The sequence below is a fragment of the Ruditapes philippinarum genome, unplaced genomic scaffold (assembly GCF_026571515.1).
Source record: "Ruditapes philippinarum isolate M1 unplaced genomic scaffold, ASM2657151v2 ctg412_1_1_1_1, whole genome shotgun sequence".
Lineage (NCBI taxonomy): Eukaryota > Metazoa > Mollusca > Bivalvia > Venerida > Veneridae > Ruditapes > Ruditapes philippinarum.
In genome coordinates, this window is record NW_026855592.1 from 114,676 (window position 1) to 140,038 (window position 25,363).

Consider the following 25,363-nt stretch of genomic DNA (forward strand, 5'->3'; position numbering starts at 1 on the left):
CCGTAAACAAGTCATAAGATTTCATTATTATAATATTATGTGAACACAGTGATGTTTGCTGTTTGCTTGATTTTTCTTTCGTCTATTTTGTCAGTTTCAGGTTAGTTAAATGTTTTTTATATTGTTTTTTTTTTTTTTTTTTTTTTTTTTTTTTTTAATTTATGTTTAATCCTTTCTTTTTCTTCTTTTTTTATCAACCTTACCATACTGTTTTGTTTTTTTTAAATTAACGACGATGCTTTTATTCTTGTCTTTTAAAAAAAAATTCATTTGTTACTGTATTTTTCATGAGATAGCATTTTGGTTCTCATTCATTCATTCATTCATTCATTCATTCATTCATTCATTCATTCATTCATTCATTCATTCATTCATTCATTCATTCATCATTCATTCATTCATTCATTCATATTTCATTCATTCATTCATTCATTCATTCATTCATTCATTCATTCATTCATTCATTCATTTATTCATTTATATATTTTACTTATTTGATTCAGTGGCCGGAAGTTAAGGACGCTGAAATACAAATTGAATCACAGTGGATAACGCATCAACTCCCTGTGCTTGCAAAAAAACTCAATACCAAATTCTCGAAATATACTACTCAACTTTTTCTAAGCACAATATTGAGTGTGAAATTTTTTTGGGATAATTTTATAAACGCCGGACGAATGGTTTTAAATGTTGATTTACTGATTCATCAATTCAGCTGAGAGGACGAAGATATTAACCCTATACTTATGTTAATTGTTTTTTTTTGTTGTTGTTTTGTTTTGTTTTTTGTTTACATTTATAGACCTAGTACCGAGTGTGCCATGTGTCTTTCAATGACAGTTTGGCAGCACCTTTTCATACTTCCTTTTAGGTTTCTTGTCGTTCTAACTGGTATGGTTGCCAATTCTTGGACCCCCCTGCTGCACCATCTCTACAGCCCTCCATAACTCTGCTTCTCATGCCACCCAATGTTAGCATTCGCCATATCGAAGTGATAGATGTAAGAAATGTAAGTCACTCAATAAGCTGGTAACAAAAGACATGTGATTGTACACCCTATAAAAATATGAAAATATTGGGATGCATGCTTTCCATGCTACCTAGACGAGTTTTAACGGATTCATTTGCAGGGGACTATCTCAAAACATTGCTGAATCAGAATTTTCAAAATTGGAAAGAAATCTGTTTTATACTTGTGATAATATAAAAATTAACTTATGGTGCTTAGCAAAAAGTTGAGTAGTATATGATACAGAATGAATAATTGTTGTTTTTACAAATCCATTATAAACAAACATTTCTGCTACAGATGCCAGTTCCATCGACAACAATCCTGGAACTGTCAGTATACATGAAAACTATGATGGAACACACAACATGTGGAGCATCTCGGCCACGTGCTATGTACGATACACTACATCATACCAGTGTAATACGAAGCGATACACAAACTGTGGCGTATTCGGGTGGGGATGGCGTGCGTGTACTTACTACGTGACAAAAACGTGTTATCAACATTCCTACGCCAATGTCGCTTGCAACCAGTTTTACATCAATTCCGACCCGTCAGGAAACTTTCAAATGAGCGGTAATAATTTTTTAGTGTATAGTAATGTCAAACGGAAATGCGAATCCCCCCCTGTGATTTAAGGTTAACTGCAGTAGATAAAAGACTTCAATATGATTCTGGTTTAGGTCACGATGCAAATTTAATATTTTGTTTCTTTAACTATGCATTATTCGATCCTTTATAAATGTGCAAGCTATGTTGGTTAGTTTAAGTTTTGAATTTCTATATGTTGTTGTACTATTTTTGCTTTAACCCCCGATTTAAGGATTTATGCAATGTTGTCCTCAGAAACAAACCAGAACAAGATTTGAATACCTGTAATTGAATTCCGCTTGAAGTGAAAACCTTTAATTGAAATTCTTTAATTGCATCTACAAGATTCTGAAAAGGCATTGGTTTCAAGAACGAAATTACTTTACCATTTTCTTTTTCTTTGACTGTTTTGTATCATTTTTATATGTAAATCCGTCATAGCAGGAAAATGAGTCATATGGTGTTGTGGCTTACATGACAGAAGAAAAAAAACACACAGACATTTGGCTGACATGAAAGGGTAACAATAAATTCTAATGATCGTTCATTGGGCTCAACTAGATCCAGATTACTCAAAAATGATATACAAACAAAGATCAATCGTGTTATATAAAGATATTTGAGGCATACCAGTATGTTTTTAGAATTAATCAAAGCATAGGGGCAAACTTTTTTATTTACACAGGTTCCACCGTTCAGAAGAAGACATGTACATCACTTTACTGTGGTCCAACGTGTAACGCTGACGGATGTCTTAACAGTGGTGAATCTCATACTGTTGGTGTTACTGCTTATAGAACTGGATACGAAACAAATGGTGCCATTTCTGGATCGTTCACTGTCAGCGTATATGCAGCCAATCCGCCAACATTTTACTACAGTTGTAAGTTTTGTTAAGTAACGCCTTATTGAATTGCTACTGTGGAACATTTTTTTTAGAAAATGAATGGACTTTGTAACATGAGCACCATTTCTAGGTCAGTAGGTCAAATTATGGAGAATATCTTTAGCCTTTTTCAGTATTTGTATGTAGCAGTTTGCTTTCATTTATTTCTTTAGTGATAAGAAATGTCTGATTCTACAAAAGCATTTTATAAGCTGTTGTTATTGTTGTGTTTTTATAATCTTTTAAGCTGGGAACTCAATAAGTGTATCCCACGACACGGCTGGTATAGGAACCGTCATCAACACATTAGTTCCGTCCTTTATTGATAACGGTTACGATTATGATTACATACGGTATCGTCAGAACAGCGGGCCGGGGAATTCATATATACACGGGACATCCAATCTCTTCTATTTGGACACATGTAGGCATAATTTGATGTTAGCAATCAATAGAAAAGCGACATTAGTGTTATTACTTCATAAATTTCATTTTATATGGTGTTGTTTAGATAGTTAAAATGACAAATTTAAATTAACCTTATTTATACTGACGACACTATTTTTTATGATAAATCAAAACATACAAAAATGTACAAGTGTCATGAAATCATTTTCTTTGTTTTTCAGCTAACGGACAGGTCAAAGTTGGGAAAGATTTGACTCTAGAATTTTCTTATTATTTCAATATGAACTTATGCGTTTATGACAGAAGGCATAGGGAAGTTTGTCATGATCTCAACATTACCTTGTGTAAGTGTTTAGCACGGGACAATCCCATTAAGAAACAAAATGGCATACATTTGTATACAAACGTATTACCTAGTCTGTACATACGGTGCTGCAATAGGCTTAGACATAAAATTCACGGTATATACGTAATTAGTGTTGGTTTCACACTGGCTCTAAAGAATTGTTTAAAGTTGCGTGCAGCTAAAATAAACAGAAAAAAGACAAAGCAATACCAAATGAAAGATCGGTCAAGTTTAACATAACATGGTGACCTTTTGGGCGTCTTTGAAAGCTTCGTTCACATGTGTTCGAGCGAGGTCAAATCGTTCACATGTGTTCAACCGAGGTCAGATCGATCACATGTGTACAACCGAGGTCATACCATTCACATGTGTTCGACCGAGGTCAGATCGACCAAATGTGTACAACCGAGGTCAAATCGTTCACATGTGTTCGACCGAGGTCAGATCGATCACATGTGTACAACCGAGGTCATACCGTTCTCATGTGTTCGACTGAGGTCATATCGTTCACATGTGTTCAACCAAGGTAATATCGTTCACGTATGTTCGACTGAGGTCAGATCGTACGAATGACAGATACAAAATAGAATATTTGCGTTAATCAGGCAAAATAAGGTTTCTTAAACATATATGTGCAAATTTTATTTAAATGATTTAAACAAAACAATATTTTCATAGATTTGGTATACCGTCACACTGTAACACCATTCACGTTTGTGTCATTTACCCGTCGGTGTTATTGGACTTTATTGCAGGTGTACTCGACTCCGTTTTTAGAAACAAACACACAAATTGGCTCATTATAATAAATGTACATGAATAAACTACATTCTAAAAGTGTCAGTATTATACATATTGTTTTGTTGGGTTTTTTACATAATAAGGTGACAATATAATTTTCGTGCTTGTGGGCGTATTTCATCAATTTCTTTTTTCATTCAGGGGCGTGTTTTCAGACGCCAACGTGTTATGACCAATCAGATAATAATATTATTGATACATATGGAACACGCACTGGTCACAGTGGAAGCAGTGACACGATTTTCAACATGAACTATCCACAACCAACGGAACATTTCCCAGCATTCAGTTCTGTATGGCATGACCTCACGTGGACTTTTGATTTGAACGAATTCCCAGAGGCAGCCATTAATTCTGATACAGGTATATGAATAGGCCGACACCATTGTCACATGGTCACGTTTATCTTCAATTTGCTTGTTACATGTTGAAACTAGCATCTTCAGAAATGAAATGAAATGAAAAGCAGCAAAATATACAGTTTGTCCGAAATTTAGAAATTTAGGCCTTCTCATTGGACGAAAACTAGGTATCACTAGGTATCACTTAAATGTTTTGGAGGCGATCTAATAGCCGTGTTATGTCATCGTCCATTATTTCGGCATCTAAGAACAACTCTACATTCATACACATATTAAAGTAGTTTGATAGTTTTCAAGTCAATCAGAAGGAAAATAACATTTAGGATGAAAAAATAATGTAAATGTGTACCAATTCGACTTTTTCGAGCTATTGCTACAGTCAGGTTGTCATTCCCGTTGCCGTCCAGAAACTTTAATGTTGGCCATTATTTTTTTCAATTTCTTAACTGTATTGTCCTCATACTCGGACATAACAGCTATTTGGACAGGACCTTCAATTAAGACCAGACTAAATTTGACCTTGACCCATAAATGGCATTGACCATTTGCTATATTTTGCTATTATTCCCTGCGGTCTGGAGACCGCAGGGTATTGGTACGCGTTTAACTTTTGAGGCATGGAGGAGCACGTGACCCGTTTTCGGTACATGGAGGAGCATGTGATCTGTAAACCGTACATGATTGGTTAATTGACCTTTTCGAAATCCTAGCTAAATACCGTTTGCCGGTACGTTACGGATTTACCTGTAGGGAATTAGTCCGAATTACCCCTAATTAAGAACAAAAACTATTACGTGATTTTTCTAATTTTCTATAATTATTTTACCGTTTAAGGTGGAAAACTTGAATGATGTGTTTGAAAATTATCAATGTTTCTTTAATATCTATCTCAAATTTTACAAACAATAAATTGTTTATACTGAAAATCTACAAAGTTAAAATATTCGTAATGGCATCTGCCATAATAAATAGAGATATTTTCTGCGTAAACTTGTGTGTTAACTTTATTTATTTTTTTGCTCGGAATTATTCATAAAATGGTAGGCCTATTTAATAATTTTCTTAAAAAGAAATAATTGTTTTATGTTCGACCCTCTCCGGTCTTCAACGGTCATCAGTTTCCAAAGACCTAGCTTCTTCTATATTGATCGTTTATTCAATTGTCAACTATATTCTTGATACGTACGTTTATTTATCCCCCCCCCCCCCCAAAAAAAAATGTTGAAAATAGTTAAATGAAATATCTTTATATCATTAAAATGTTCACCGCAGGAAACCATTTTACTTGTTTTGTTATTTATAAATAGATTGCCGTAATACATGTACACAACAATCCTTTGGACAAGACCTTCAAGTATACCAATCTAATTATGACCGTCTCTCATGAATGGCCATAACCTTTGAGGTCAAATTAATATATTTTGCTTGATTTTTGTAATAATTGGCTATAACTTTGATAGTTATGCATGGACTGTCTTCATGCTTCTTTAAGGATAATGTCTAAAAATATATAACTCAATTTGACATTGACCTATAAATAGCATTGTCCTTGAAGGTAAAACTATTGTAAATTCACAGTTTTTTGCTGTAATTGGCTAAAACTTTGTAATTAATATATGCATTGTCTTCATGCTTGTGGACAACAATCATTGGGACAAGAGATTAAAGTAAATAAAAATTTAAGTTGACATTGACCTTAATTTGACCTTGACACTTAATGTCAAATTAGTGAATTTAGCTACAGTTGGTCATTACTTTGTAATTTATTTATGGATTTGATTTATACTTGGACAAAAGAGCACATACGATAAAACAGACATGTTGAATTATTCTAATATGGCCTGACCTTTGATGGATCTTGACGGCCAAGGTCAAATTATTGAATTTTTCTTTAATTTCCATATCTTTGTTATTTATTTTTGGATTTGATTCATACTTGGACAAAAGAACATAGATTAGAAAACCGAAATATTGAATTATTCTGATATGACCTTAATCTTTATTTGACCATGACCGTCAAGATCAAATTATTGAAATTTGCTTAAAATGTCATAACTTTATTATTTACTTACAGTTTTGATTCACACCTCGACAAAAGGACGAAGCCGATATGTTAAATTGGTGTGAAATGACCTTGTCTGTGCATGAAGGTCAAATTATTGAAATTCCTTTGAATTGACATAACTTTGTTATTTGTACGGATTTAATTCATGTGTGGACTAAAGAACACATATCACAAAACCGATATGTTGAATTATTCTGATGTGACATTTACATTTAATTGACCAGGGCCGCCAAGGTTCATTTTGCCTCCAATTCAGCAGCCTAGGTCTGACGTAGTAAGCTAGAAACAGATATGGTCAGTATGTAGATTCAGTCTAATAGTTTTATGACTTTTATTATAAAAAGACTAGTTTTTTTTTTGTAAAATTACTTTGTAAGATTGAAGGCTCAAAGTTTTATGGAGTGTTTGAATGTAATACATTTAGGTAGAGTCATCCATCAGTACTTAAATACTTTGATTTATCAGTTGTGAAAATATGCTTATAGTCATAATTCTTTTTTTCTCAGGAGAAATATACATCACTCGTAATATCAGCATTTGGCCGTCATGGCCGACACAAGATTACAACCAGGTGGTACGGGTGGCCAACTCACAGTCCTGTTACACAACAACGTGTAACTTTAAAGTTCGAATCCACTACACTAATTGGGTAAGTTTGTAAAATTGTAAGCAAATATAGAAACTGAATGTAATATGGCGTCATAAATGAAATCATTTTTTTCATAACTTTAATCTTAGCCAACTGATACCGGACGTCTGCCTTAAACCTATTATCTTAACGAGGATTATGATTGGGAAATAAAGACATAAAGATATCATATATTATTGAATATCTTAATGGCGTCATAAATGACGTCATCCTTTTTCTCTTTTCTCAGCCAATAGATATCCGCAGTTTGCCCACAACCTATTACCTTCACGAGGATTATGATTGGGAGAGGCGCATTCATTCATTAATAACATATGATTATAATTATTACTGGGAAGACAATGTCACGTGCCAAATAATCAGCTGGTCCCCTAGTGAGGCTAATATGTTTGAGCTTAGACATGACGGGAACCATTCCTATAATTGTAAGTTTTTTTATATATTTTTTTCTTTTATTTAAAGTGCTATGTTGATAAAAAAATATTATTTTACATTTGAAATCCATTTATTTATGTCACTTTAAAATGATGTACCTTATTTACTCAAAACATAATTGGTGAATTGATAAGCAATTGATAAAGGTTGTTAAAGATTAATAATTCGTGTTTGATGAGAATTACGAATCAAGATATAAAAAAATACCCATCAAATTTCTTTATTAACGGTAAAGTGGAACTAAAGGGCATCATAAACGTCACCTTTCGGCAGCTAAACACGACATCATGTTAATTTGACTTCAAAGAGAAAAAATAATTTGATGCGTTACCTACAGTGGGACAGAGGTGATATTTGTACGTTTTTATTTATCTGGGTTACTGCGATAGGGGAACGAGATAATTTAGTTGTGCGCACGAGATACTATGTCGTGGCCACGAGTTACTAAGTCGTGCGCACGAGATAATGAAGTGGTGCGTATGAGACACTATATCTATTATCACGTTCCCACGACCAAGCAACTCGTGGCCACGACATATTATCTCGTGCGCATAAGATAATTATCTCGTCCCCACGACTAAGTTACTCGTGTCCGCGACATAGTATCTCGTGCACACCACATAATTATCTTCTTCCCAAGACTTATGAGTCTCTCGTGCGCACCATTTAATTATCTCGTTCCCACGATTTAGTAATTTGTGGCCACGACATTGTATCTCGTGCGCACCACTTAATTATCTCGCTCGCACGACTTAGTAACTCGTGGCCACCATATAGTATCTCGTGCGCACGAGATAAATAAAAGCACACATTTGTCATCTCTGTGCCACTGTAATTATTTCTTTTTGTGATTGATGTCAGATTTTCAATTATATTCAGATATCTTCATGAAATTGTATTTATGTAGTTCTCATTTCGCTGTACATGAAAACTTCAGCATACAGCCTTTATAAGCTGAGATGTCAGACACCAGGATGTGGTTACAAATACCAACAACCCCGGGCTTATTACTGTGATACTGATATCGGTTGTTTAACTCACAACCGGACTCAACAATATACAGTGACAATACAGTGTTGGGACGGGTACAACTCAACCGACGTTGAGGTCTTTACGTTTCGTGTTGTTAAAAATGCAGTGCCTGCCTATAGGCATTTACCGAGTAAGAGTGATAACCTTGTTAAAACGTTCTCTTCATTTTCCTTTAACACAAAACTTCTGTTTTAATTTAATTTATGTGTAAATGTTGTGTGTTGTATGTATATGCTGTGTTGCAGCTATTACTGACCACTTATTTGACTTATATAATATGTTTACTGGTTAAAAGCGAACCGTTGTTTATGAAGATTTTATCAAAGGCAGAATTTTAATATTCTTCCAGCAAACTCCTTTTTGTCATTTTTTTTCAACAGGTTTTTTCTGACAAGAATTTCTTCAAGAATACGTTTTTTTTTGTCTAAATTTTCTACCAGAACATGTTTTTATTATGTCCTTTTTTTAGCTCACCTGAGCCAGCTCAGGGTGAGCTTTTAGGATCGTTGAATGTCCGTGGTCCGTCGTCTGTTGTCCGCCGTCCGTCCACACTTGTTCGTTAACACTCTAGCGGTCACATTTTTGCCTCAATCATTATCAAACTTTGTCAGGATGCTTGTCTAGGTAATAGCTTACATGAGTTCGAACATGGGTCATCTAGGATGAAAAACTATGTCACATGAGCTAAAAATAGAAAAACCTTGTTAACACTCTAGCGATCCCATTTTTAACTCAATCATCATCAAACTTTGTCAGGATGCTTGTCTAGGTAATAGCTTAAATGAGTTCGAACATGGATCCTCTAGGATGCAAAAACTAGGTCACATGAGCTAAAAATAGAAAAACCTTGTTAACACTCTAGTGGTCACATTTTTAAATCAATCATCATCAAAATTGGTCAGGATGCTTGTCTATGTAATTGCTTTGATGAGTTCGAACATGAATCATATCGGATGAAAAACTAGGTCACAGGAGCTAAAAATAGAAAAACCTTGTAGACACTAGTGGTTACATTTGTGACTCAATTATCAAACTTGATCAGGATGCTTGTCTAGGTAATTGCTCGGATGAGTTCGAACATGGGTCATCGCGGATGAAAAACTAGTTCACTGGAGCTAAAACTAGAAAAACCTTGTTACCACTCTAGTGGCTACTGTTTTGATCCAAATACCCTGGAAATAGGTCTGAAAGATTTTTTTTTTTTTTATGATTTCTAGGTCAAGATCGAATATGGGTCATTTGGGTTCAAAAACTAGGTCACGCTGCTCAAATATGGATAATCCTTGTTAACACTCTAGTGGTCACATTTTTGACACACCTGTCATTAAGTTGGTCAAAATGCTTGTCTAGGTAATTGTTTGGATGAATTCGATGGGTCAGGTGAGCGATCTAGGGTCATCATGGCCCTCTTGTTTTCTTTCTGAACGTCAACATTTCTTTCAGAACACGTTCTTTATTATCTTTAATTTTTCAGCCCACATTGATCTTAATCGACAGACAGTGTCATATCTAGACAACATTTTCGAGATAATGTACTCGGACGCTGAAAACGAAAACTTGATTTATGAATATACATACCAAGACGTTGATACCAATGTTGATCCGAACTACTTTCTGGGAACAACTTGGGGAAACTATTACAGTTAAGTAGATTTGTAAAATGAGTAACAAGAATCGGTAAAACCTATATACCGTACATCCATGTCTATACATACATGTATTATAATTTTATTTTACAATATTGATTTCTATTGGACAGCTGTAAAACATATATAGGACGTTTACGTTATCGTTTATTTATCATTCAATTGTAAAATGCGAGAATATAGTTGGTGACACCATATTGCATGGTCGAGGCGCCAGGCGATTGTAATATGATTTCTTGAGCTGTGTACGAGGTCATATATATTTCCTTACATGTTAAATGTTTGATAATCTGTTTATTTCTTTCAAAACTATATATCGAGGAAACGCAAAATGAGACCTTATGTTATAATGGTTTGAGAAGTATGATGCTCTTAAAAATTATGCGGAAAATTTTGTTGTTAAAGGGTTTATCAAAAAGGTCAGAAGTACTATATTGCCCAACGCAAGATAACTATATTGGATGCTACAGCGTCCTATATGGAAATGTATTTATGGTTACGTGGTACAACTGATAAAAAACAGCGATTTGATATAGAATAATGGATAATATTCTATCGCAACGCGACTTTGTGTATTTTGTTTATTTGTTTCTAGATCAACTAGGCAACATTACCATGACAACATATTTATGGGATAAGGAAGTCAACAAAACTTACAGGATTCACGTTTGTGGTCATGAGAGGAGGAACGAGATCTGTGAAGATCTCACGATCGACGTAGAAGGTGTCATATTTTACAAGTCACTTAATTTATACTCACAAAAAAAAACACATTTTTTCAAACATAATTCACATTGCGTCGTCATTTAAAACTGTGAAATGTCTGCATATTCAACGAAAAATGTATACGTTAAGGCATTCTAAGTTAAATCATTTTCTAAAACAATACTAAAAGATGAGCTTATGCATTTAGATCTTGGTGCTGTGAACACCTAAAAAGAGACACAAGCACGTGACCGGATGTTCCAGCACTTGATCAGATGTCTCGAACATTAATATGATAGTAAAGTATTTTCATATGTAATTTCTTTCAGAATATTGCAGTGCCACGCCTCAGTGTAACGATGGCACATTTTCAACGAATACCGAGGCTAGTGTAGGCGACGAAATGTTTGACATATCATCTCTCGTGTATGGCGGTACCTTTAGTGGTCTCAGCTATTCTATAAAATCAGATCCCTCTTCATTATTCACAGTTGATTCTTCAACAGGTATTCTCCTTCCGATTTTAGTTTTATCAAAATCATAACTTGAATTCATTGGCAGCAAAAATGTTTGGACGCTTAATCTAAACGAAGGTGCTTGTTCATACAAAGATTTTTTGTCAAAAGTAAAGGTAGTTGTGGTATTTATTGCTTCAGAATATGTGTTACACATTGTAGCTTGTAATATTACTCAAATGCATTTTTCAGGACAAATTTTACACTGCACAAGGGAGTGACTTAGGATAAATGTTACACTAGGGAGTATTCCTTGATATATTAAACACATGGGAGTGTCTTAGGAGTTAGGATATATGTAATATAAAGGAGTGTTTAGATTACTGTTATGCATAAGTGTATCTAGGATAAATGTTGCATTAAGGAGTTTTCAGAATAAGTTTTACACATAGGAATATTTAAGGCTACACTGAAACACAAAGGAGTTTTTCAGAATGATAGTTTAGCATAAGAGTTTTCTAAGGATGATTCTTATTCTATATTGTTTTTCTGACTAAAGTTGAGATCTTAATTCTTATGTTTACAGGTCCTTAAGGCAAAGCGTTATTTAAAGGCTGATTTTATGAATCAGTTTGTTTTAATGGAAAGGTACATTTTCACAATAAGTATTTTGCACATTTTTTAATGGTAATTATCATAAAAACACGGATCTTTTTATGTTATGGTACTTTTAGGATAACTGTTATGGAAATGTTTTGGAAATTTATTTTGCAAAGATTTTTTTTCAGAATAACTGTTAAGCGTGATTTGATAAAGAGACATCTGTGATAAAGGTGTTCACCATATTTTCATTTTACCGTTTTATTATTTAGGATCAGTTACCCTGGCGGAACAGTTTGAGGAGGTATTTGACTCGGCTACATATTCAATAGTTGCTTACGTTTTCAATGACGGATCTTGTAATTATGCTCAGTGTCAACTAACTGTTGTAGTTAGCGCTGTTAATTATGTAAGTTGCATTCATATCCGTGTGTTGGGTCGTTGTATTGTTGGTTCAAAAATGTCCCGCATATTTTCGTATATCTGTTAACTTATATTTATATATATCAAATCACATTTTGCATAATTACACTTACCACTTTAAGTCATGCCAAATTTATGTTTTTCGCGTGACATAACATGAAAGCCTTTATGTCTGAGAATGGTAAAAGAATATAGCCTATAGAATAAACATTTGTAAACAATCTCTAATTTAGGGTTTCAGTATTTTAATAATGACTACACCTTTACCGAGTAGATTATAAGGAAAGTATATCCAAGTGACTCATTTCAAGCAAAGAGATGGTTTAATTCTATAGCTTGTATACGAAGGTTCTAATCGAATACATTATGCATTAAATATGAAAGACCCTGACTTCATAAATGCAGAAACGTTCAAGGTGATTACACTGTGTGGTCGATTTGAGAGACCATTGTGTATACGATGACTTATATTGATCAAGTTGTTGAATACTGATCAAATGTATTCTTTCGTTATTGCTTTTTTGCCCTATGCAGTATGCACATGCGCGAAATCCTACAACCGTTTATTAATTCTGTACATACGGTGCGAATGAACGTTAAAGGAATTCCAATATTAATCATAACGAAAGTGATCTGCACCGTCCGGGAATCGAACCCGGGTCGCCCGATTCACAAACCAAAGTTCTACCTATTTACCTAACCGTGTGGTGTCAAAAAGTGTACAGAATTAAAGCTTTATGGAAAGTTACCAAGTTCTGTGTTGTTAAAACAATACTTATATTAATGATTTATAATAAAAAACATATTGTTCTTATAGGCGGTTGAGATAACAAATTTGCCAGCGACTGTTGCTATATCCGAGGATACTACAACGTCAGGAACTTTGTTTACAGTGTCAACATCTGATGCTAATTCTGCTGACACGTACACGTGTGAAATTGTCAACACTAACTCGGTTGAACCATTTTATCTTGATAGAATTCCACCAATATCTGGAAGTATGAGTGTTTCTTTCTAGTATAAAATACAAGAAATACTCCCTCCTTCAATGTCAAATTTAAATATGTTTATGCCGCAAACTTGGATGAAGTGCTTTTGTGACCATCAAAGTTTTTTGTCTTTTATTATCTTTCATGTTTATATTGTAAGAGTAAGACTCTCAAATAATTTATCAAATAGACAAGGTATTTACTACAAACTACCTACGTACATAGAGATGGAAAAATGAAGATGTTGGGGGAGGGGGGGGTCCGAAGCAATATATCCTGTCATGATAGTTTGTGTTGTCAAACCACCAAAGGAAATTATCAACCCATTTCTTTCTTGTAGGTATTTTTGGAAGTATTATTTAACAAAATTAAAGCAATAAGTATAGGCAAACAATTCATGCGTGTTTTGGTCAGATTGTTGTCTTGTTTGAGAAATATTGATTTTTACAATTGCATGAGATATGCTTTCACCTTGGAAAGGAATGATACAATGGTTGGTCACATACTTCACTAATTTCAAGTGAAATATATCATAAATATTTGTCTCACTTTATATTTCTCACACTGCTTTATTTTCAACAAAAGGTGTATGTGATAATTTTTTACACTTCTGGCACACTTTTTAAGTATTCAAGTTTTTGTTGGAGTGACTTTACAGTCGACATATTTAGGGGCCTCAATGGTCGCGTAGTTGATGTCACTGACTTCGAACCACCTGCTCCTCGCCTCTTTGGGTTCGAATTTATTTCATATGTTGAGATCCAGTAAGCTTACGGAGGATTATTGCTTCTTTTCCCGCAGATAGGCACCTGGGATCTTCCTCCATCAATGAAGTTGAAACGTGCAATTTGGACATTAATTTAACTGTGTCGATATGCGTATCTCCTACCCAAACCCCAGCATGCCCCAAACATACACACTGACGACTATGTTACGTTATCATTTCCAGAAATCTAACATTGTATTTATATCACAGTGTATGCAGTACTGAACAGAGAGAACGGAGGGTTGTCGTCTGCTACAACAACTTATTCCGTGTCAATCGAGTGTACGGACAGTCATAGCGGAAGTGATACAGACATCCTAACAATTACTGTAACACTGAACGAAGCTCCAACTTTCACAAGTTTTTCAAGTATGCTCACTGGTTACCTCTTAGAAATAAATAAAGGATATTGAATGAGTGTAAGTTTTATACTGAATTTATTGAACCAGTTGAATAAAATTATATTATGCGAGCCTCTAATTTATTCAACGAGTTGAATCAATGCAGCAATGAACTTACACGAATTAAATATTCTACTTACCATATACCAAAAATGAAGGCCGTTTAATGTGAAAAAAAGAACCATTTTTCATTGATTTTTTTAATATAACTCTAACATTTAGCGTTCTTATCACTATGTTTGTATGAAACGTCAAAATATATGCACGGCCGTGCAATACCGTATTTACGGAGCCGCAGAAACGGCACGGGTATGTGATAAATAAGATTTAATATCATATTATTCTTTTTCAAGCATTTCGAACTTTTTCATAAAAGAATAGTATAACATTTTTTGCTATTTTACTTGTTTAACTTTAGGATGGATTTCACGGTCATGTATTTTGGTAAAAGGCAGTTTCAATGAGCTGTCTTTGTTTTGGCTCCAAAAAATCAGAAATGTTTCTCTATTGTGCCGAAGTGACAACTTCTTGTGCCGTTTATAATTGCATATTAGATCACTTAACAATTGTAGCAATAATTAAGAATGTTCTTTGGTACGTCTCACCTGTGTTGCTTATAATCCTTTTATACGTTATGACGGTTGTCCATTGTCGAGTGATGTAGGTCTCTGACTTGGAACCATCTCATCGCTGTCTCTTCGAATAATCTCATCAGAGAATTTTGATTCTTTCATGTTGGAAGGTTATCTAGCTAGCTTACGAAAAGTCGTTAGTTCTACTCCGATGCCAGTTTGTGTCTGAAATAATGCACAGAAGGGAAGTTTAGGTGAAGCTCGCCTTTAATAGTGTCGGTGTGACTTCAAATTCATTCAGTAATATCTTTTATTTGAGGAAACAGTCCAGTCTTAAAACAGAATATATCCGTTTACATTATCTGAAATATGTGATGGTACAGTAAATTGGGTTTTTTCTCGGCCAGGTAAGCTGGGTTTTATTATTTGTTTGGGTCGTCAGACCAAACAAATAATGCTAGCAAAATTTCAGACTCTAATGCTGTTAATTGCAAATGCCGAAAGTAGTCCGCTTTTTTGAAGCGGTTACTTCCCTTTATAAAAGTTTATATGTAACACTTAGGCCCAAAAATTTAGGGGAGATCACTGCGTAAATATGGTCACAGGCGGATTAATTTTCAAGCAAAAAAGATCCCGAATGGTCGATGATTTCTAATATTGTTTAATTATTTATAGATATACATGCTTATAGTAAGCGCCATGATTATTTACACGAGTGTTAAACAACAGTTAGCGTCGTTACAAACTCTTACTTAGAATAATATGGTTTTCTTCAGCAAATTAACATATACACTCATCGTGGATGAGGGGTTTGCGCGCTCGCTTAGGTAGCGAGAGTTCGAATCCCAGTTAAGGCAACTCATTTTTTTTCAATTTGTTTAAGTCAAATAAACATTGGATTGAATATCATTGTTGCAATTAGTCTTATAGCCAATCTACTTCAATTAAAACGCTGGAAAGCATTGGTGGCACTATACAATATAATCTCACAACCTTCACCTTTCTGACATTCTGAGACCCAAACAAATTTAGCGCCTTCTGTGCTTTGATTACAGTTGTCTACACCATGTTAGTATGACGTAGTCTCAAAGACAACTTGATTTCAAAGATCCATGTTTTACCAATATATTACTCTTTGAACAGCCGCGACACCAAACAGCTTTAATGCAGATCCCATGAATTATAAAGTTGGTGACACACTACATACAGTGGCCGCTACAGACAATGAAGGAGATGACCTCACCTTCACATGTACTATAGCCAACTCGCAAGTACCTTATGAATGTGAAACAGGTAATCATTGCCGAAAATAAATTTTATGTTTTGTTTGTTGTTTGTTAGTTTTTACACCGATTTTAACATACTTTTTGGTGATATATCGGCGGTTGGTCCGCCGAACCCGCCTTCTTAGACACTAGTAACTAATCAGTAACTACCATAATCTTTGCAGGTCCAAATGATTTCTAAATATCAGCTGTAAGACACAATTGCTCATTAAACTAAGTACATGAGATTAATTGTCCCGGAAAAATTTCGCCTGTTCTGAGGATTGAACCAGCAACCCCAGGAGTTAAAATCCGAACCTCTCCCTATTGAGATAAACGGGCGTTTTTTGAAATTCATATTGTTGGAAAAATGAATTGCAACACAAACAAATATATTTAAAATGAAATTGAATTTTTAGAGGCGACATCAGTGAAGTTAAAGATAAATCGAGAACTAAGAATAGTTGATGATGATGGTCAGACATATAGTGTCCAGATTTGTCTTAAAGATCCCAAACATGCTGACCAATGTGGAGATCTAGATGTCACATTTACACGTAAGTGAAATAATAATGGATTAGTAAGATGTATATTCTATTATCTCCATACACCGTTTCTGCAAATCTATGAATTTGGTTTTAGAGCGACATGTAGCCCACTGTATAATTCATTATGAAAACTTTATCGGTTTACTTGGTTGCTGCTCGCCACGGTTTACTTGGTTGCTGCTCGCCACGGTTTACTTGGTTGCTGCTCGCCACGGTTTACTTGGTTGCTGCTCGCCATGATGCGATATTATCATAATGGCCCGAAGATGTGCATAATGGCCTGAAAGCCGCAAGCCCGAAGGACATTATGAACCTCGAGTTCATAATGTCCTTCGGGCCTGCGGCTCTCAGGTTCGGGCCATCATCGCATAATGGCGAGCAGCAACCAAGTATTAACTTCTAAGTATAAACGAGTGACTGCTGCATTACCTAGTTGTTCTCGTTATATATACATGACTGTTAACACTGTGCCATTTACTAGTGCTACATTCCAGTAACTATCAACACATGATGTTTACCTTCAATGCCGCGGACATTTTCTTGCCGACGGACTCCTTATATTACCAATGCTCATTCATCGATGTTTTGCACAGGACAAACACGAGATTGATGTATTAGTGGAAGATTAAATTTTATTAGGACTATTTCTATCTGAATCATATGATACAATATCAATGAAGAAACTATCTTTTAAAAGAATAAGCGCAAGAACCTCGATTTTGCATGGCGACTAGAATGAAAGGAAGGGGGAAAACGTAATTATTTAGTTGAAAAGCTCTTTCGTTAAGTAATATATTGTAATATATATTTCCATAATATCATTTCCATCTTATCATTTCATAGGAGTTAAAACTCACCCAGAGATTACCAACTTACCAGATTCAAAATCGTTTCCCGAGGATACCTCCGTCGGCGCTAATTTATTCACGGCGGCGATATCAAATCCAGACGTCGGAGAAACCAATACTGTTACCGTCCGAGTTGACCCAAATTCAGAACTATCTGTGTTTAGTTTGGATACATCAAGTAAAATGTATTTCTTGGACTTGTAATTTACTAATTTGCATAATTGCTTCTTTATCTTAGAACTATCCACTAGATGTGTATTAATTTTCAATTATAAATTTTATTATGCGTCATTCATAATTAATACATCCTTACTTGTTAGGTATACACTTTAAACGTACGTGATCAATGTAGTTCAGCGAAATAAGTACCCGTGGGTTCCGACGATGAATTAATAGCATATTGTTAAATTGCTATAAGTAAGTTAAAAAGTGATTACCTGAATTTTGAAAATAATATACATTGTAATAATTTTACCATTAATAAATTTTATATAGATATTTTATTAGATACAGCGTTAAAACCTTTAAAACCATACTTACGATCTCATGACGCATTGAATCATTGTACATTGTATTGTTATTTTATTTTCTAGATGGAATTTTGACTCTTAGCCAATTTCTTGACTATGAACGTGTCAATAGCTACATGTTTACGTTCTCTGTGAGAGATGACTATCTTGACGGACTAGCGGAGAAAACTCTGAAAGTTGCCGTGACAAACGTCAATGAAGGCAACTCCATCAGTGCTTCAACAACTGCTATATCATTTACAGAGGATACGGTAACGTTTAAAATTAGCCAAAATCACATGCGCCAAGTTTCTGATTACATCATTATTACTGTGTACACATTAATTATTTAAATGTTTCAAATGGCAAATATGTATAAGGAGATACACTAAATTTCTTTTTTTTTTCGTTGAATAAAAACAGTTCCAAAAATATATAAGTGTTATATTGTATTCTGAGTTATTATAACCCACAATTCATGTAATTTTCATAACTAAAACCTTGGATGCGGGTAATTTTTTTAACTATAACCCATACTGTGCATGATGATAGTTTTATAACTTATAATCAAGACTGCTGGTACTATATACCAGACTGCGTGAAACATTTTTATAATGAGAAACCGAGAGTATGGGTAAACTTAACAACTAATATTTTGGGTTACTTTTTGGCTTAATCAACTTAAGCGGTGGGTATTTTTCATAACTTCAACCCAGGCGATGGGTTGACTTTCTTATAACTGCAACCTAAGCTGCTTGTAATTTGTACAATTATAACATAGGCTGCGGGCACGGAACTATCAGATCCTGGATTGTCTTGCACTGATATAGATGGTGACACAACACAATACGCCATACAGAGTGGTCTTCATAACGACTTCTTTAGGTAAGTGGACCTGACAATAGTTTCTTCAAAGTGCATATTTTAGGGCGTAATTCGGCAATAAGTTACATGATAATTTCAGCTTTTTGTCATAGTGATTTTATTCACTAACAGTATTGTTAGAAAGGCTTTTCACATCTTCAATGAATAACCGTAAAAACGGCAAGAAATTAACAGGCTTATTTAGTAGACAAAAGAAGGTTAGTGCCTGATTTCAAAGGGGAAAAATACATAGATTATTCTATTGAAATAAATAAAAAAAAAACATCAAAAATTAAAAAAATGTGTACAGTTTTCTGGTTTTATAGAATTGTCAAACTCCGTTATTTTGTACCCATAATATGAATTATTTCATTTTTTTAAATTTCTTTTTGTTGCCAAAAACATATTTCTGTTTACAACAAGTCTAACTGTGTTTAAGAAATGCAGTCGAAACATTTTGTATAGAAGGCCATGAAATGTTTTCTAAAATAGCTGGTTCTTATAACAGTTTAAATTGGACAATATTAAAGGAAGTGACATTCTGATTCAATAGAGTTATATATACATTGTTAACATTTGCGATCGATTCTATCAATGTTCAAAAATCTTCAAGTTTCTATGTCTTAGTTATGAGAGCCTTGTCTAAAACAGGCAAGTTCTTTTCTTGAGACATTATTTATTAAAAAAATCAAGATATTTTTCGTAACAAAAAGAAGTTTTAAATTTTCTGTAATAATCAAGCTTGAGTAGTATAGAAGTGTTCTGTATATATTGGTCACGCACAAATGCGAGATACAATTCATGCAATCTCTACAGAGCATCGCCCTTTTGGAGTTGCTGAGAGGAGTTACTCTAGGGAGGTTAAATTTATTGCCAAACCCCCTACTTTTGGAGGAACTGATACTATTGTTGTTAAAGGGGTTATTTCTTTAAATATATTGTATCTCTTCAGAAATTGTACTGTAAAAGTTAATTGGATGTTAATTGTCCTTGTTTATTTTTTTAAGTATTGACAGTAACAATGGTCATATCACGTTGGCAAAAGTATGGGACCTGGAAGACTCGAGCACAACTTTACCTTCATCGACATCTCTGATAATAAGTTGTACGGATCCTGGCGGTCTTAGTTCAACAACAGCGATAACTGTGAACGTACAAGACGTCAACGACCACGCACCTGTTCTATTAATTGATGCCGGTTTCAGTCAACCAATAGCGGTAATTCATTTTCGTTCGTAAAAGTGACAAATGTAGTGTACGAATATTATAATTTGCTAAAATAGTTGGCTTATTACTAGTAATTGATCATTTCACTTATATGCACCTTGGTAATCAAATAAATTTTTAGTTGTCCTTGCTCTCGAATTATGATAAGTAATTCTTCACGAAATCGCTGTTACTTCAAAAGTACCTGAATCACATTTAGCTGCTTCTTTTCATTAGTATAGGAGGAAGGTAGTTCGACAAATGAACAAAGCGCACCAAAAATCTTAAAGGGACACCACTCAGTTTTTGTTTTTTTACAGTGATTAATGTTCCTTTTGATATAAGGTTAGACGCAACATTTCAGATCATTCGCTCACTCCGTCTTCCCTGAATAATTATTCCAATTGTGAAAAATTATCAGAAATTGAAACGCAATGCAACGCTTTTCACTCAAATCGAGCTAGGAATATTACAAAATATGATTTTCAATTCATTTCCGAGCATATTTCTTAATTATCTTTTTGATATTTTTCTGTTTTAAGTACCCCAGCTAATTCATATAAGAAATACAGATTTTTTTATGTTGTGGGCCTTTGTAACTCAATGATGTTCCTTTAAGAAAAAAGTGTCATAGGCATCATAATGTACAAATTATTTCTCGACGAAACCCAACAGTCGCCCTCAAAACGGTAGCAAATTAAGATTGTCACTCTCATGAATGACCTTGAAAAGTAAACACTTTCCTGGAAATCTTTTAATGACGGCTAAAAATAACGTCTTAATTTCCGTATTCGCTAATTCCATTATGTCACAATTTTATTAACTATAAAATATATTATTTCGTTTACTATAAGATATATTAATTAGTTTGTTTATTTTTTCCAGATAACGCGCACAACAACTTTGTATGCTGACCTTATGACATTTAGCGCGAGCGATTTAGACCGAAGTGACGACAACGATTTTGAATTTGAGATCATGGGTGAAGGTGTTGGGGCTGAATACTTTAGAATGGTCAAATCTGGTACTTCAACAGCAATACTTAGACTGAAGAAAGCGCCTGACTTTACAAATGATAAAACATTTTCAATAACTATCAAGGTATGACAGAATCTCTCTTAAATTACGTGTATACTGATGCATTTGTAGGCTTTTGTAAATAAAATATAAATAAGTACATGTATACAATTTTGCGCAACTTATAATTTATATTTCTACTATTAAAAAACTATACTTATAGTTTATAAAACAGCCAAGGTATTGAAGTTCTTTAATAAAGCTAGCGAGTATAATCCACGTGTTTGATAGATGAAGAACCTTAATGGAGGACATAATAGAAATGACACAGTCGAAATGATTATGTCTGCGTAAAATACGAAATTTATTGAAATTTTATGGAGTATCATACTTACGAGGTTTTTAAACGTTGTTTTAGCATTATCATGTTGTTTTTTATCATTCATGGTGCTTGTTATGTCGACTGAAAATTGTTGTGGGTTTTTTTTGTTCGTCGATGATAACTAAATAGTTGTTTTTTTTAATTTTTAAGGTTTCGGACGGTGACACTTTGCCACTGTTTGGCGGAGAAACAGTGTCCATGAATTACACGGCAGGGGATCCCGACGAAAACAAAGCGAAACAAGAGGCCAAATGTCTAAGATGTACAAGTAGCGGAAAGGCAATTTTGGCAGTAATTATCGTAGAAAGCGTTGTCATCGCGCTTTTCTTGATACATGTTTTTGTCCAGTGCTTTATATTGAAAAAGCCAAAGTAAGTTGAAGACTAAAATTAAGAACATATATATTATGATGTATCTTTTTAATACAGTCATATTTCCAACTGAAGAAATACATGTATCCGGATCTATTATTAGTATATTTCTCTCTTTGTATTGTTTGCGTTGTTACATCACGAATGTGTAATGAGGTTATATATTTATTCGTATATTTGTAAAGAAAAAATCTTCCGATTTTGTTTACATTTTTGTCGTATATTAAATATACGTTTGTGTGTCATTAGTGAGTCGTTGTGGTGCATTTTATTTGAATCTCATTATACATTGCATTAATTTATTTTCACAATCGAACTCATGCGAACACAACTTCACTTTGTCAAGTCGAACGAAACAATCCAATAGCTCACCTATGTGTTTTTAGCAACAAAAGATGTGCTGGTTGAAATATTGAAAAGTCGTTAAAGTTTCATATATCTGAGCCTTTTGGTATCTTTCACTCATTATTTTATAATGATTGAAAATGACCATGCTACTTTGCTATTTCAATATCAGTAAACTCTAGAGAACTTCCGCCGTCCAAACCCCTTTTCACCCTTCGACCGTCCCTTCCACTTGAGTACTTAGTTATATTTAGCAATAGCATTCTATAAAAGACCAGGCTCTTATTTACTTTGAATATAATAATTCTTATTTCTATAACTTAATCATTTCGAGCAGACGTCTCCCAAAGGCTACGGAAATGTCATGTAATCAACGGTTCAAGCCAATGAAAAATACGGAGGGAAAGAAGAATTCAGTAGTGTCAAAGAAAACTGCATTTTCTTCACTTTCTGCTGTTACAACAACAAATGTAATGAAAATGAATCGAATGGAAATGAACAGAAAAATGGAGGACACACGAGAAGAATCAAACAGTGACTCTAGCAGCAGTTTGTCCTCTGATAGCGAGGATGATATCAGAAACGCAAGGTAAAAATGATGTCGTTTATGATGTCATAAATTATTACTGGGTTTATTTAATTGCCAAATAAATCAAAAAACTGAAGTAAAGATTAGCACGCTGTACATGTCTGTTTAATGAAATTTGACTCGTCACATTGCGTCACGTAATATTTTCTTCATCCAAACAATGCTATCCATCTGATAAATATACATGTAGACCTTTATTTCTGTCCCTCACAGAATTAAGGAAGAAAAGGAATGTGGACATTTTTTGTAAAGTAGGAATGAATAAGTTCGTCCAATGAAAATGCGCAGTTAGTTTAGTTTTAGACACAATGAAAAATGATTCTATTTCACTTAAAAGCTTTATATTGTTTGTGTGTAGGTTCATTATTGAAGTTATATGTGTATTTAGTTCGTTGAAAAAAACACATAAAGCTTGCCAGAGGCTTGCACAATATTCAGGGCATAATAAAATTGTATACACATTTCATGATATAATTCATTATCAAACCTACTCTAAATCAATATCCTCTATTTATTTTCAGAAGAGATATAGGGCGGAGCAGATTCATGCCGTCAAACGCAGGTAGCATAGTGAGAACCCCGAGATCAGCGGGACTAGTAGCATCACCAGTATACACTTCTACAGGCGGCCCTGTCAACATCAATGGACCAGGCGGGCTTGCCCCTGGCTTTATTGTGTAAAAAGAAACAAAACAATTATATTGAATATGAAAACTTTCAAACGTTTCCATTCACCAGCAAACTTTTGGAGAATAATTATGAATTTACATTTTATTAAATTGTTGTCATTTTCTTTAATAAAGCAAGTTTACAATTATAGTGATCGAGAAAGACTAAAATCTCATCCTTGTATATGTGGTATAATTGAGAGTACAGCGCTTGAATATGTTTATTTAGAACAGAACATATATTTTATTTTACTTGTACCAGTTTAAACATATTTATCTATATTAGCTCGATTGCTAAACAAGTTCTTGCAACTAATATAAACATATTAGAGTCCGCTTCCTGGAACTAACCAGTACTGATGTCATGAGGAATCCTGATCGTGACCCGAGAAGGGCTCGATCCCACGATATCTGGGGCGAGAGGCAGACACTTTAATCACCAGGCCGCCCCTCACCTTGACTTTATGACAAAATTTCCTGTACATTTGATGACATAAATCATCCTTCATTTCCTGATCAAATTATGATGCTCAAGTTTTAAGAACGTTTATAGCTATTCTGTTGTTAATCATGATTTGTTACTATGTATTTGTTTATTGTAATATCACATGATTTACAACCGTTTCGCACCAAACCCATTGTTTTGTATACTTGTGGCATTACTGTTATATCTATTTCAAACATTATTTGCATCATTAAATTTTTATTTTGTTTACTATTATCTTTTTATTATCATGAAAAAGTGTGCATAGAAATATGAAAAGAAATAACCGTGTTTCTAGATCGGTCCGCTCCTTGCCTCCGTTTCAGATCTACATGGACACAATTTTTGTCTAACATTAATAGATATAATTTATAAAAGACTGTCGTATTTTGACAGGAAACCTACCAAAAGGATCGGCAAGAAAAAATGCTTTCAGTTTCTATGCAGGTCAATGGATATTGCTCAAAATGATTAAAGTGAGCATTGGTTACATTAACATGCAATTTCTTTATTTTACATACGAGTATTTATGGTGTCCATGTGGTTTAAATAAGAAAAAGCTCTTTGTTGCAACGTTCTTTTATTAAAACGACCATATGGGCAGTTAGCTTTAGATATTATTTTTATGTATGGTTAAGCAAAAACTGATTTTACACCGCATCATTTTTTTTTTCATTTTAAATGTGAGCGATTGGTATTTGCAGCCAACTTTGAAAACTGCTTTAAAATGTAGTCCATTGTGTGTGTGTGGGGGGGGGGGGGGGGGGGCTTGGAACTTGAGCCACAAATGACAATTGAAGAAAAGGGTAAGATTTACGTGATAAATTGTAGCAATATGAAATATTTAGGTAGACCTTACCTACGATAGTCCCCCCCCCCCATATAAACCTGCCTTTTAATCATTGCATTGATCAAATTGTGCAAGAAAACATTGTAGCCTGCAACTGCAGTTCGCTTTTATACAAACAACTTGAAAGGTTTTACAAAGTGTTTGATAAGAAAAGCTCATTAACTAAAGAAGATCCAATATTCCATGGAAATCTTAATATTTTTCACCGACCACTGGCACATACCCTAAATAAATTTTTGTGCAGAAGTAAAATACTTTTCCCTCTTTCAAAGT

At 34.2% G+C, this 25,363-nt stretch overlaps 1 protein-coding gene across 1 annotated transcript; it reads left to right on the forward strand.

The window, feature by feature from the left end:
* Positions 1-24,694, forward strand: LOC132743832 (uncharacterized). Its single transcript, XM_060732406.1, has 25 exons — positions 1-100; positions 1,310-1,588; positions 2,289-2,486; positions 2,737-2,913; positions 3,119-3,241; positions 4,186-4,407; positions 6,978-7,120; positions 7,350-7,545; positions 8,493-8,717; positions 10,062-10,229; positions 10,829-10,957; positions 11,268-11,444; positions 12,266-12,402; positions 13,234-13,414; positions 14,382-14,540; positions 16,288-16,437; positions 16,829-16,966; positions 17,801-17,983; positions 18,399-18,586; positions 19,096-19,199; positions 20,186-20,396; positions 21,270-21,485; positions 21,934-22,154; positions 22,837-23,088; positions 23,610-24,694. Exons 1-25 carry the CDS (start codon positions 52-54, stop codon positions 23,767-23,769), a joined length of 4,386 nt encoding a protein of 1,461 aa, XP_060588389.1. The 5' UTR covers positions 1-51; the 3' UTR covers positions 23,770-24,694.
* Positions 24,695-25,363: the final 669 nt, after the last annotated feature.